Consider the following 14,919-nt stretch of genomic DNA (forward strand, 5'->3'; position numbering starts at 1 on the left):
AATAAAAAGAACATGTGTTTCTGGTGCCTACAGAAGCCAGACCTTTGGGACTGGAATTAGCCAGTTCTTAACCTAACCTCTTTGTGGGTGCTTGAAATTAAACGTAGGTCTCCTGGAAGAGCAGCCAGTACTGACATCTGAACTCTCTCTCCAGCCCCCAGAAGAGTTGTCTTGAATTGCATATTTAAGGGACCCTGCAGGTCTGTAGAGTGTGTGTGTACGTGTGTACGCACTTTATAGAAGGGATTTCTGTTGTTTTATCTTTTTTAGTTTGGCTTTTTGTGATGGGGGTGGTAGGGCAGGGAAGGTCTCTTACTGCATAGCTCTGGCTGTCCTAGAACTTGCTAGGTAGACCCCGGGGATGGCCTTGAACTCCAGAGATCCACCTGTCTCTTCCTCAGGAGTGCTGGGGTAAAGAGTGTGACACCACACCCAGCTGTTGTTTGCTTTTAAAAAGGCATATGAGCCCCCCCATCCCCCGGCCATCTTTTAAAGAAGAATTTTATTTGTTTTGGGTAGTTTTCCTAGTTTTTTCTTTGAAGATCTAGGTTTTGTGATCTATCTTTGGGGAATGCACCAGGAAAAGAATACCACTAAATATAATTGAATTGAGGTTTCTCATTTTATGTTGTGTTTTGTTGCTCAGGCTGGCATTGACCTTCGTTAAATTTGTGTATTCCTAACTGAAGTTACTGTAGTGTTCGTTATGTTAATATTTTTAAAAAAATAATCTTGTGCTTATTTCCAGATGACCTTCCTGAACTTCAGGCTGTTCAGAGTGATCCTACTCAATCTGCCATATACCAGCTAAGTTCAGATGTATCTCATCAAGACTATCCAAGACCATCTTGGAGCCAGAATACCTCAGACATACCGGAGAACACTCATGGTGAAGATGAGGTGGACTGGCTGACGGAGTTAGCAAATATCGCCACGAGTCCACAGAGCCCTCTCATGCAGTGCTCCTTTTATAACAGGTAGGGTGTTGTGTGTTCTGGGTCAGTGAGTGACGGAGCCAAGGAGCAAACCTACAAGTTGTCCTCTGGTTTTCATGCATGCTGCAGTGCATGTACGCACACAATGTTAAATTAACCATCCATTAGATAACTAATACCATTGTAAAATTGGGAGATTTTAAAGTCAGTAAAATTAACATTCACGTAGTGATCAGTGATAATTTAATTGTTTTGAAACTTAGATAACAATGTATGAGAAAAATAGTCTAAAATTATTTGTTTAAAAATAGAAAATTAGTCTAAGAAATGCATTTTTATAAATTTTTACTTTTAGAAATAAAAATATTTGCTTAAAGAACCATAGTTAAATAAACAGTTTTAAACTTTTATCAACTATACATTTAATTCATTGTGTTCTATATTTTTCTTTTTTTTTTTTAAGATTTATTTACTTACTATATATACAATATTCTGCCTGCATGTATCCCTGTGGGACAGAAGAGGGCACCAGATCTCATTACAACCCATGTGGTTGCTGGGAATTGAACTCAGAACCTTAGGAAGAGCAGCCGGTGCTCTTATCCTCTGAGCCATCTCTCCAGCCCCCTATATTTTTCTATGGTGTGTGTAACCTTGATTATCTTTTCCAATTCTAAAGCTTGTTAATCTTAAAGTAGGGGCTATAGAGGTGGCTCAGTGGTTGAGGACCCAGGTGTGATTTCCAGCGCACACATGAGAGTTTACAATCATCCCTCTGTGATTCCAGTTCCGGGGTCCAATGCCTTCGTCTGACTGCCCAGTGATACATGGTTGCGGGACAGTTAAGTTTGTAATTTCATGCTTAGTAGAAGAAATGGATGGGTATTTCTTTCATGATAATAGGCACATTCATCTGTATCAGGACGATTCCTGTCCTTGGGGCAGGGAAATCCTGAATTCCTGGCTAGTTTGGACTATAGAGTTGCCTGAATTAAAAAGTTGTAAAAGAATGTGATGAATATGTGATAACAGCACTTTAACATATATTAGTCCATTTGTATGTGAAGAGGGTTTATGATAAGTTAAGGGGTAACACATTAATGCAATGCAATCTTGCATTTTACTAGTGTTTTCCATAGTTGCCTCCTGTATGATTGTTAGCACTGTTTTTTATCAAAAGACTCTCTAAGAGCCTACACTGTATAGTAAAAACGGCTGCTTTATTTCAGATCATCTCCTGTACACATCATAGCTACTAGCAAAAGTTTACATTCCTATGCACGCCCACCACCAGTGTCCTCTTCTTCAAAGACCAGGCCAACCTTCCCGCATGATCATTGGAAGGAAGAAACACCAGGAAGACATGAACGGGTGAGTTTCTTCATGAAGTTAAATTTCTACAAAGTTTATATAATAGCTGAAAACCTTTACCTTTCCCCATCTAAGAAATTCTTTTGGAGAACATACAGATGGACAAAAATATTTCGTTGTTTATTAATTATATGCATTTGATTTTGTATTTTACTGCTTATGTTAAAGTTTGTTACAAATGACAGTATTTAACTACAACTTCATGGAAAAAACCACTTCAATATTGAAAATCTATTTTCCTTAAGGTTACAGTTATTTGAAAGCTTGAGTTAAAAATAGGTATTAAAAGATCTTTAAAAAAATAACAAAACATGTTTCTCTGCTTCACAGGCAAACAGTGAGTCAGAATCTGGCATTTTCTGCATGTCCTCCCTGTCAGATGACGATGATCTGGGCTGGTGCAATTCCTGGCCGTCAACTATTTGGCACTGTTTTTTGAAAGGTAAAGAAATACTTAAATGTTTTGCAGTTGCCTTGGGTAACAAGCTCACTAGTCACATTATCTGATACATTCTTTCTAATTCAACTCCAGGCACACGACTGTGCTTCCATAAAGAAAGCAATAAGGAATGGCAAGATGTTGAAGACTTCGCTAGAGCCGAAAGCTGTGATAATGAGGAAGAGATTCAGATGGGCACTCACAAGGTTCATTCATTTAACACTTTCTAAAGAATTTCAAAACCAATCAAACTTGAGAGTCAATGTATAGGAAACCCTCTGCTTGTCTTGTATTCCTGTTTAAATGGCACCTTGCACTCTGAGAGGTGGATGGATGGGGCTGTGAATCACTTCCAGGTTTAGCAACTTCATGCTTTAAACGCTTATGTCCTGAAGAACTAAACTGGCATTAAACACAACTAGTAAGCTATTAAAACCTTAAGTTGTCAGGTGGATAATGTGGTTAATTTCCTCTGTAGTTAATTGGGAGTTTGTTGTTGCTTCCTAAACGACCCCAGCAAACTATCATTTTCTTTATTGACGAATAAAAATGGTAGCAAGCAACATTAAGATAAATATCTATTGATACATTTCACTTCTGTTTGTTTGTTTTGTTTTTGTTTTCTGAGGCAGGAGTTCCCTATGTGGCCCTGGCTGTTGTGGAACTCACTCTGTAGAGCAGGCTGGTCTTGAACTCAGATCTGCCTGCCTCTGCCTCCTGAGTGTTGTGCACCACCACAGCCCAGCAACACAGTTTACTTTTAAAACTTATAATTTCTCCATTACTACTGCCGACTAAATAAATACATAGATATGGGAGACTATAAAATGTACTGATTGAAATTCCTTTTTGGAGCCTACTGTCTCCTGTTGTATTTCCTGAGAAAAAAAATCTGAATTTGGCTGTCTTCAGTATAATGTCCTCATGTTCAATGTTACTCTTCATTTAGTAAGGTGTGCAGTCTGACTTTGGCTCCTCCTACTTTACAAAAACTGTCTTGTAATTTGAAATCTGCAACATATGCTACATTGGATTAGTTCTTGGCTTTCTGACATTATCTTCCCTTAGTAACCAGCAGTGTAAGTGTTCTTCCTCCTCACAGCCCGCCTGACTGAGTACCAGCAGCACCCAGGCATCTTGTTTATAGACAGCACTCTGAACCCAGTCTGTGTCTAGAAGAATCTTTGTGATTGGCTTAATTATCTGGGCTGTGGCTTCCTAATCTGTACTTCGGGGTCAGATAAAAATCTTAAGTAGCTTTAAGAACTAGAAGACTAATTTGACTGTTAGCACAGTCCTTCACTTTCCAAGTGCATGTAGATATCACTAATGCATAGTGATGAGTTTTTCACACTCAGTATGACTTGGGTTACATTTATTAAATTCTTTTTAAATTTCTACCTGTTCTTTAGTTATTCTTGATGACCAGATTCAAAACCAAGAGATTTATTTATTATGTTCCCTTTCATCCCTTCATGTTCAGTTTACTATTTCCATAAGAATTTTCAACCTTTTATTTATTATTTTGTTCATCCACTGGTATAAAACTGCATGCTGTAGCTAGCCATGGTCATGTTTATTTCTTGATGAATGCAAGGATAGGTGTCGTGTCTTGTTCATGTCATTACAAGCTCGGCATATAATACTCAGTAATAGCCATTGAATTTAAATTTCATGAGTTTCTCATAACCTCAAATAATTAAAAGATGCGGGCTGGAGAAATGGCTTAGGGTACTTGATTTTGCAGACTAGTGCATGCACAGACACAAATACAAGTCAGTCTCTAAAAAATGAGTGATGCCAGGTGGTGGTGGCGCAGCCTTTAATCCCAGTTCAGGGCCAGCCTGGTCTACAAGAGCTAGTGCCAGGACAGGTTCCAGAACTACACAAAGAACCCCCATCTCAAAAAAAAAAAAAAAAAATCAAAGGTGTTAGATTGGGTTAAAATGCATATTCCAAATTCCAATCTTCCATATATCCCATGGCCAGTTATGTATTTGTTTCCTTGCTACTGAGTTTAAAGCTGGAGATCCTAAGTTTTGCCTCCAGTCAGGACATACGTTGGAAAGTTCACCGTGTTGAGTTGAACATTTATAGTTTATTTGGTCTGCATATGTTTCTGTGCTTTCAGGGCTATGGTTCTGATGGTCTAAAGTTGGTATCCCATGAAGAGAGTGTATCATTTGGTGAGTCTGTGCTGAAGCTGACATTTGATCCTGGTACAGTAGAAGATGGCTTGCTTACTGTGGAGTGTAAGCTGGACCACCCTTTCTATGTTAAAAATAAAGGTAGGGTTAACTTTACTCTTCCTTTCATGTGTGTACATGTTTTACTTGCATGGATATCAGATCCCCGGGGACTAGATGGCTGTGAACTGCTCTCTGAACTCCAGATCTCTGGAAGAGCATCCAGTATTCTTAACTGCTGAGCCATCTTTAGCCCTGAATTATAAAAACTTTAAAGAAAGCTTCTTATATATGTTTTGTGGCTTTGATGATTGAGGGAAAAAAATGAAAATTTATCCCAAACCAAATAAAATTACAAAGGAAATGTTTCTAATTATATTTAATAGTGTTTAAGCATCTTAGCCATAATCAGATAAAATGTCCCTGTGTAGATGAGAAATGACATTCGTATAGCATACTGTAAGTTTGGTGTAATGTGGAGAGTTGTGTCCTCGGTAATCACATTTGTGTTTGTAGTTACCAAGTAGGCTGTACATTTAGAGCTTTACTGGAGAAATACAATGTTGAGCATACTAGTAATTCACAAGCTATTGTATAGTTTAATTATTTATCCCTTGTGGATAGGAGTGATGACTTCTATAGAGATTTATAAAATAAATAACTGAATTTAAGGTAGTTTGGGGGGCTTTTACGTAGCTGAGCAAAATACAAAATGTAGTGAATTGTTTCTTCTAAAGTCAAACTTGACGTGTTCTTTCTATTGTGTGTTCTAATAGGGAGCTTTGTGTCATGCCTCACTCTATTGTTTAACTTTAGGTTGGTCATCATTTTATCCAAGCTTGACTGTGGTACAGCATGGCATTCCATGTTGTGAAATTCATATTGGTGACATCTGTCTACCTCCTGGACACCCTGATGCCATTAATTTTGATGATTCAGGTGTTTTTGATACATTTAAAAGGTAATAGTGCATTTCTTTCCTGTTAAAGTTTATTCTCTAGTGATTGCTGAGTCAAAATTGAAGCTACTTTTTAAAGCTTAAGAATTTAAAAGGGGCTGGGGAAATGGCTTAACAATTAAAACCACTTGCGGTATAGGCATGCCCATCCCCAGAATCCTTTAGATGCTAGGTGGGCAGTGGCCTTCTTGTAGCTTCAGCACTGGGAATAGGAAGAAGAGAGGCCCGCGAAGCCAGCTTGTTAATTAGTCAGCCTGGAAGAGTTGGGGTCAAGTGAGGGGAAGCTAACTCACAGATCAGGCTAGACGGCAGTTGAGGAAGACGCTTTTATACTCACTGAGCCATCTTGCTAGCTGAGTAAGTCAGTTCTTGTAAATGAGTATAAAATAATATAAATAACTTTGTAACTGACATAAACAGGCCATATCAGTATTGAATTTTATTACTTAATTTGTGATATAACCAAACAGTGGAATTCTTATCAAAAGATGAATGAACCTCAACTACACATTTTAACAAATTGAATCAGTTTAAGAAATAAGGGTGGTGGTGGTGGTGGTGGTGGCACACGCCTTTAATCCCAGCACTTTAAGACGCAGAGGCAGGCAGATCTCTGAGTTTGAGGCCAGCCAAGTCAACAGAGTGAGTTGTGGAACAGCCAGGGTGGTTACACAGAGAAACCCTGTCTTGAAAAAACAAAAAAGAGAAATAACTTTTAAGTAAAAATTAATCTGAGAAATGTGTACACTGCCTCTAACAGACTTAGACTTTCTTAAGTACTGGTGTCCGTGTTCCTGGGACGTCCCACATCAGTGGTGCACTGTGTTCGCGACTTCAGACATTGTGGCAAAGGGTGCAGAGCAGTCGGGAGAGGGAGCATCGTAGCAAAGGTACAGAAGAAAATGTAAGGTTTTTATTGAGAGCTTGGCCAATAGGATTTTCTTCCTAGCATGTAACAGAATTCCAGTTCTTAAATGGCACTGGGTGCTCATAGTTCAGGGCCTTGTAGGTACTCTTTCAAGTTGTTGGAATGAAATTCAACTTCTCGTTGCCAGCCGAGGTGCTGTGAATGGACTTTTGAAAGTACAGTAGACAGGCCTGTAATGTCCTTAGACACAAAGCCCACTTGTGAGGGACAGACGTGCTGCTGCTGCTGCTAGAATCCTAGATTATGAGGTCACTGCTTCATTTTATGCTTCATAACTGAGGTTCATTTTCAATACACCAGGCATTGCATGGCATAAAACTTCACTTTTTAAAGCAAAAAGGGAAATTTGGCTGCCCAGCTCTTGTTTTTCTAAGATAGCAAGTTTTCATTTCTCAGTGTTGCTGTTACTCTGTGGGTGCAGGTGAGTCCTTAGCCTCATTTACTCTGTGACTCGTGGGACAGCAGTGCCTTTGTGCTGTCGATGGGTAAGTTTTCCAAGGTCACATTACTAGGAAATGGCAGAGGTGAGATTTGAACCCTGTCAAAATTAGTATATCATCACATACTTTACAGTTAATCTAGGGTGTACTTTAAATACCTTTGCTTTGCCTCTGCTTCCTGTCTTCTGAAGGAAGTGGGTTGGTAGGAATGTCGTGCGCTTGTTTCTGATAGCTGCCCGATGGCAGATTCTGACTGCACTAAGCTCTGGAAGCTTAGGTAATGTTAGTGACCTTTCTGTGGTGTTTCTTTTTTCTTCAACCATAAAACAAAGTAGTGATTTAAATACTGATTAATAAAAAAAGACAAAATACATGTGACTTGATTAGTAGGCTCTACATTATTGTAAAGCTTGCCTTTAAGAGAATGACTGAGGGGATGGAGAGATGGCTCGGTGGTTCTGTTCAAGCACCCACATCAGGTGGCTCAGTTACACTCCAGCCCTAGATTGCCTCTGGCTGCCGTGGGCATCTGCACACAGCTGAAAGGAATAAAATCTGAAGAGTAGTTAAACATGAAGGTGTTTGAAGAATAACATGTACCAAGAGAAAAAGATGGTTCCATAGTAGGAACAGATGCTTACAAGGAAGAAAAAAACATTTATTCTGTCTAAGAAGACACTGTCAAAGAGCTGGATACTGTTACTGGGTGTATGAAACCCATTTTACTTGTATCCACAAAGAAAGGAAGTGACAGATTTCTGCCACTAGATGGCGGAGTTTTCAAATTTTAGTAACCAGCTTATTCTTTATTGGTATTTTAGGTGATGATTACTTTCTTCAGTAGAAACGAACTACGCATCATATTCTTCCACAGTGGCTAGGGTTTAGGGTTGATAGCTTTCTAAGCTTTATTGGTAGGGGCTTAAGGACAGCTCTAAACATTGATTATATGATAAGTTTGGACTTGGTAGTTTTCAGTACATTAATTTCAGGTAATACATTTAGAAAAAAAGACAATATGAGGCTGGTAATAGGTAGACTTTTTTTTTTTTTGGTCTTTTGAGACAGGATTTCATTGTAGCTTTGGAACCTGTCCTGGAACTAGCTCTTACAGACAAGGCTGGCCTCAAACTGCCTGCCTCTGCCTCCAAAGTACACCGCCCAGCTGGTAGAACTTTTATTGTTTGTAGTTAATGGTGTGGACCTGCATTGCTCATTCAGCATTTTTTGTCTTTAGTTCTTATCTCTTATTTTACATTAGATGTAGTACTTAGAATTTCTGTTTTATAGAAAGTTCAGAATAAAAATAAAAAGAGTTTTGTGTGAGAAGATGACATAGAAAGAGTTCAGAGTCTGAGGATCCTTTTGAGATGCGTCTTTAGGCTGTGGTCTACATTAGCTCTGATTTTCAGCTGATATTTTAATTAATACGATGATTGGCTTGATTACTTTTCAGTTTGGCCATTGAGCTTATGAAGGTACTGGGAATGTGGGTGGTGAAACCTGGGCTTTGCATCCTAGGCACCATCCTAGGGCGGAAGACACTTCGTATCTTTGACTGCAGCCTCCTTCATATGAAAGGGGCCAGTGGATTCCCTACCTACCCCAGCTTGTTGACAGTGAGACTATGGATAGTTTGTTCTGGTGATTATGCAGATTGAACTTACATAACTAAATGTGGCTTTTACTGATAAGGGTGGGTTAAGATACTAGTAATATATAAGTGGACCTGGATAGGTTAGAACTTTATCTATACAAAATCTCAAATTGTAGTGTATTTTAAGTTAGCCACATCTAGGAGCCATTTTTGGAGACAAGGTTTCAGCCCGGATTGGACTTGAGCCCACCATGCTGCTCAGGCTTGCCCCATCTGCCTGAGCCTCCTAAGTGGCAGGGAGTTCTGGACTGAATGACTGCCCGTCTCAAGCTAACTTTTGTCTTCCAAAGTAGTTACCTCTCAGGCCTGGAATACTGCCCATTTTAATTTTCCTAGGTCCAGAATCTAAGAAGTGAGATTATCACATTTGTTAAAAATTAATCCAGAAGAATAATGATGGACAGGTATGGGATCTGGACAAGTTACCTGCTGTGAAGGGCATGGGCTTGATATAAGTTCCGTGGAGCTCAGCGGTCGGCTGTTGCATCCCTGGCAGAAGAGGTGTTGTTAAAGTATAAAGTAGTGCTGGTAATGATGTGTCCTAAGAGGCAGGAAAGTTTTCATTCACATGGTAAGTTTTCAAAATTTGTGTTTTCATCCAGTACGATATACTCTCCACCTTATTTGAACTGTGTTGTTGTTCATTCTGTAGCTATGACTTCACACCGATGGACTCGTCTGCAGTCTATGTGCTGAGCAGTATGGCTCGTCAGCGCCGTGCGTCTTTGTCTTGTGGAGGACCTGGTGGTGCTCAAGAGTTCGCAGGCTCTGAATTCAGCAAAAGTTGTGGTTCCCCTGGATCATCGCAGCTCTCCTCTGATCCTCTGTATGCTAAAGCTGTCAAAAGCCACAGCTCAGGGACTGTGAGTGCCACTTCTCCTAACAAGTGCAAAAGACCAATGAATGCCTTCATGCTTTTTGCCAAAAAATACAGAGTTGAATACACTCAGATGTATCCAGGGAAAGATAACAGGTAAATAGTAATAACGCAAGTACAATTACTGATGTGTCGTGCAGTTGACAGTAACTGGGGCAGCGAAAATAAACTTCAAGAGCTCTTGTTGACTTCTTTCCATTTTCTTAGGGTGGCTTTAGATACTTTATTTTTATAATACATAGTTACACAGACTACCTTCAGGAGAAGGAGCTCTCTTTGAAAATACAGTAAGTTTGATGGTTGGTGTTTTGTAGAAAAGACTAGTATAGTTCTTGTGTCAGATTTGGGGAGTTTTGTGTAACCCAGCCTCACTGTGGGACACGACGCATTGACACTTTATGTATTCTTTAGGATCATAAATGAAAAGATACAAATTGTATTGTCTCAGTGCAGTTAATTCTAAATACCACCTACATTTTATAAAGAAGCTTTGCTTTCCAACTACATCTAAGTTGATGTGTTTGTGCAAAATGACTTTGTCCTGGTATTTGGTAATTTCTTAGAATTGGAATTGAGGGCTGCCAAGGCTAAGTAGTGAGACCCTGTAATTTTTTTTTTTTAAATTCATATTGGAAATAGTCTCTGGTCAATTGGAAAGCATTTTAAGAATAACTTAGCCCACCTGCCCTCCTTTTCTGTGATGGCCGTGCGTGAGAACTCCTGACAGGTACAGGTGTGCGGCTCTCACACCTGTCTGCTGCTTGCCTGTTAAAAGTAGCACCTGTGCCGTATTAACAAGCTTGTGGCAGTCAAGTGCTGATATTTTTAATTCTGGAGCAAAGGATTTGCCTAAGAGTAGACATCTTATCAGAGATATCTCCCATACGGCTCATAACTACTTGGTTTTGCATTTCAGTATTGTTACCACGAGATTGACATATCACTCGTCTAATATGAAAGGATGACTGATAAAAATATTTTATTTTGGACTTTTTTTCTTCTATAGAGGTAGATTTTTATTCCATGAATAAAGAAGTTCTTATTTAGGGGTAGAATGTAGACTAAAATGAATAGGTTAGAGAGATACTTAGCCAGTTGGCATAAACATTAGTCTGGCTAAAAAACTGTGAGAGGAGGGAGTATAGATTCTAGTGTCCTGCATGGTGTCCATCACGTCACCCACCATGTTTTAAGTTAAGACATTCTAGCCTTGGGAGACAGAGATGGGTGTGTGCCTATTTCATATAAGTTGGTTTTAAATAAAATACAGCACATCAGTTGCTTTCACATACTGGACTTAACAAGACAAATATAATTTTACCAGCAGGACTCCTGTGGGTTACTGTCATCCTGAAGCACTGATGTATCATCTTTATTAATCATTACAGAGATTATCTTTGTAGACTGTAGTTGCCTCAGGGTTCTCTTGTGTGATTTATATCTGCATAATCTAGATGAGATTACTTTAAAAGGTTTGGTATCAGAATAACTAGGAAAAATAGGAAAATGTCAGCATTTTGAATTTAGTCCAATGTCTCACGCGCTAAGTACAAATCTGATTTAAAGTGTACTTTTTATCATTAGACATAAACTAAGGCAAAGGAGTCTCTCTCACTCGGCGTGCGTTTGGGGGGGGGCTTTTATCAGTTGGTATTGTTATGAAAATCTTACATTATGTTAATATTTATTTTCTAGAGCCATTAGTGTGATCCTTGGTGACAGGTGGAAGAAAATGAAGAACGAGGAAAGGAGGATGTATACATTAGAAGCAAAGGCTTTGGCTGAAGAACAAAAGCGTTTAAATCCTGACTGTTGGAAAAGGAAAAGAACCAATTCAGTATGTGTTAGACATGACTGCTTTAGCGTGATTCTGTGTGCCCTGTGTGCATGTTGGCATGTTGGAGCCTGGAAAGACCTCACTCACCATTACTATTACCTGCTGTTGTACCTCAACCCATCAGCAGAGCTTGCCTCAAGAATCACTTGTGGCAAGACTCAAGCTAGTTTAAGAATGTCCTAAGTGCCGAGGTGGAAGATAGTTTTGGAGTATAATATTTCTAATTTGGTTAAAAGATGGACACCAAGCTGGGCAGTGATGGTGCACGCCTTTAATCACAGCATGCAGGAGGCAGAAGCAGGAGAATCTGTATAAGTTAGAGGCCAGCCTGGATTAGACTGAATCTGAGGATAGTCGTGGATACACAGAGGGACTCTGCCTCTAAAAACCAATCAATCAATGAACGGGCACCATTAACTCAATCATTAATATTACAGAAGGAAATTTGTCTAGTTCTTAGTGTCTTGCCTCAGACTTACTCAGTAAGTAACATCTATGCAGATATCTGCCATTGGCGAAGACTGCTGGATTAAGAATCTGAAGAAGTAAGAATGGTGGAACGTAAGTTTCACAGTACAGTCTTGGTTGATAGACTCCATTCCTGTAATTGTTGACTAGCATTCTTTATGTTCATTTTTTACATTATTTACCCAAAAAAAGCATAGGATAGAACGAGCTCATGTTTAATGAAGAGATGGTGTGAATAGTTAACAGGAAGAGGCTCATTAAGGATGTTTTAATCTAGTCCTATATAATTTGTAGGTTAAACAGCTCAGGGACTTACTTTAAGGTAGTATTTAGCTGCCAAAAGTAGTTGAACTATAATGTACAAGTTCGTTTGGTGCTTTTTTGGTGTGTGTGTGTGTGTGTGCGTGCATGTGTGCACTTTTGTGTTCTGTAGGCAAGGTCTCTACCAACTGAGTCACATATCCATTTCCCACAGGTTCTCTATTGTTTGGAACTTCATTTGAGACATTACCTGTTCACTTTTCTGCTCTCACATTTGTATATAAGTTTTCCAGATACTTGAGCCATGAGGAAACATTGAAAATCTTCACAGTAAATTTATGAACATCTGAGCTTACCCTGCAAGGTTACCATGCATTGTTTTGTAAGCATTCATTGTTTATTTCCACAGGGCTCTCAGCAGCATTGAACCCGATGCTTGTGTTTGTAAGTCTGTCTGCATAAATACTGACTCTGGATGGAAAAGCCTGGACGACCTTGGTCTCACCGTTAGTCCTGAATTTGCGTGACCATAAGATACTGATAGCATTGCGTCCTGAAATGATTTAATGAGTGAGGATTTGCTTTCTCCATTAGAGCATTAAGTAAGCTACAACTATCAACATTGTAAACCAAATTGCCTTATTTTCCTTCCAAACTTCATATATGTCTATCAGGTAATATAGGCTTGAAAATTGATATCCTGTGGTGCTAAAGTACAGTAGAAAGATGTGTATACATGTTTTAAATTGTACGAAGGGGAATTGTAACTGCTGTTTATACATCAGCTCCTTACTGCTTATTAATCTGTATTGTACCCACGATATCAGGAATGAAGCAGAAGCTGGCCTTTTCATGAGTAGCCGCCACATGGCCCAGCATCTGTGCCAAACACAGTCGCTTCTAGTCTGGCCAGTGCCAAGAGACAACATAACATGGCAGGTAGATGGTGTCATTGTCCTAGCTAAAAGAGCCACCTGCTTCAGATACCATGGGCATGTGCTGAGTGGATGCACCAGGGGGCAGCACTCCTCCATGGTTTCCAGTGGGGGCCAGACCCGGCCAAGGTGCAGTTAGTTAATAGCATTGGGTAGTCACTGTAATGGTGCTATTAACATCGACACCATTGTGTCTTCATGTTCTCAGCCACATAGCGTACTAGGTTTGTCATCCTATCTATGGTGGGGCAGACTTTGCACTTACTGCAGTGCAACACTTGCACTTTACTTCCTCCAGCTTCTAAAATAGAGCAAGTCCTCTGCAGGGCAGCTGCTTTGCTCTGAGCTACAATCATGGCTTCTCATGTTACTTACCAAGTGGTATTTTTGGTTAGGAATCACAGCTGTAAAATTGATTTCAGTCCTCACACTTCTTCAACATGTTGCCCCTCAATTTTGCACACTATATTCTTGTATATTATTTGAAATAAAATGAAAAAAGTCTCTGATTTCTTGATTGACTGAATTTATGTATAACTATAAGAATAATTTGACCAGCAGATGGAAAACATTGGTGTTATAATTAGGTTTCTGGTAGGATTTTAAAAATTAAAGAATGCTAGTAATGGAGTAAAGACAATAGAAAATTAAGGACTTATATTTATAGAGAACCTTTGAGAAAAGAAAATTTTAATTTTTAACTTGTCCTTGTTCCAAAGCCCAAGTGCCTGTTTCTAATAAAATGACACAGTATAAGGGAAACCCTGGCTTCGTTTAAAGTGAAGGACACTGCACAGTGCATCTGTCTCAGCTTTGGTTCTGCTGAGCACTGGACCTGACAGCATCAGCGTCTCTTTCAGGATGGAGTCCTGTCAGGTGTGCACCCAGAGCTCCCCAGCAGTGTGACTCCAGCGTGAGATTTGAAAATCACTGCATTGGTTGGGGAAGCAGGGTGAGCTGATCTTGTCCCTTTCAAAGCAGTGATATAGAATCATCTGCACAACGGCACAAAAAACACATAATTATTTTGCATTGTTCAAAAATCTAAAAAAGGAAAAAATGGTATCTTTATGAAGAAAATCAGATATGTACAATTTAAAGTTTGTGATGATTGATCTATTATGACATTGTGACGTAGAAGAACTAGAGTAACAAGGGAAGATCAATAGGAAATGCAGAAATGACTATGGTCTTTAGTTGCTGGTTGCCACCTTTACATGGGTTGGTGCATGGAGACTGCACATCACTGAAGAGTAGACATAGCCTTCTGAAGCAGCTGGACCATAATGGGATAAACTGGTGCAAATTCTTTGCCTTCTCTGCTTCTCACTGATTGAACATAAGCTTCCAGGGCTCCCCTGGGAATGCAAAAGAAAACTGTCAAAATATCGCATAAAATCAAAGTTTCGGCAGCAGCAATATGAAAACAACATATTTGCCCCTTTCTGGAATTACTCTGCCCAGAGCCACAGACCAGTACTTCAAACGCGGTACAAAGTACAGTAGTTAGGCAAGTTGGGTTAGGTTTAGCTGTGGCCAGTTTAGTCTGTTACACATTTAATGCCACCCCATGTACCCAACAAAGAGAAGCATTCTGCTTATCTGAACATTACCTTAGGGTGAATGC

The 14,919-nt window shown here is 39.4% G+C and overlaps 2 protein-coding genes across 3 annotated transcripts in view; one reads left to right on the plus strand and one right to left on the minus strand.

Moving 5' to 3' along the window:
- The window catches only part of Hbp1 (HMG-box transcription factor 1), a 27,251-nt gene extending 13,450 nt beyond the window's left edge, over positions 1-13,801 (plus strand). For both annotated transcript variants that reach the window (XM_050122312.1, XM_050122313.1), the window contains exons 3-11: positions 749-977; positions 2,165-2,306; positions 2,637-2,748; positions 2,839-2,951; positions 4,877-5,033; positions 5,748-5,892; positions 9,567-9,887; positions 11,487-11,628; positions 12,767-13,801. In XM_050122312.1, the coding sequence (XP_049978269.1) occupies positions 749-977; positions 2,165-2,306; positions 2,637-2,748; positions 2,839-2,951; positions 4,877-5,033; positions 5,748-5,892; positions 9,567-9,887; positions 11,487-11,628; positions 12,767-12,784 (1,379 nt within the window). In that variant the 3' untranslated portion in view covers positions 12,785-13,801. The remainder of the gene's footprint in view (positions 1-748; positions 978-2,164; positions 2,307-2,636; positions 2,749-2,838; positions 2,952-4,876; positions 5,034-5,747; positions 5,893-9,566; positions 9,888-11,486; positions 11,629-12,766) is intronic.
- Cog5 (component of oligomeric golgi complex 5) overlaps positions 13,802-14,919 on the minus strand; it is a 216,388-nt gene continuing 215,270 nt past the window's right edge. Inside the window, exon 22 of the mRNA XM_050122311.1 lies at positions 13,802-14,650. Within this exon, the coding sequence (XP_049978268.1) occupies positions 14,536-14,650 (115 nt within the window). The 3' untranslated portion in view covers positions 13,802-14,535. The remainder of the gene's footprint in view (positions 14,651-14,919) is intronic.

The sequence above is a fragment of the Alexandromys fortis genome, unplaced genomic scaffold (genome assembly GCF_014885135.2).
Source record: "Alexandromys fortis isolate MF-2015 unplaced genomic scaffold, M_Fortis_MF-2015_v1.1 scaffold_201, whole genome shotgun sequence".
In the NCBI taxonomy this organism is placed as follows: Eukaryota; Metazoa; Chordata; class Mammalia; order Rodentia; family Cricetidae; genus Alexandromys; species Alexandromys fortis.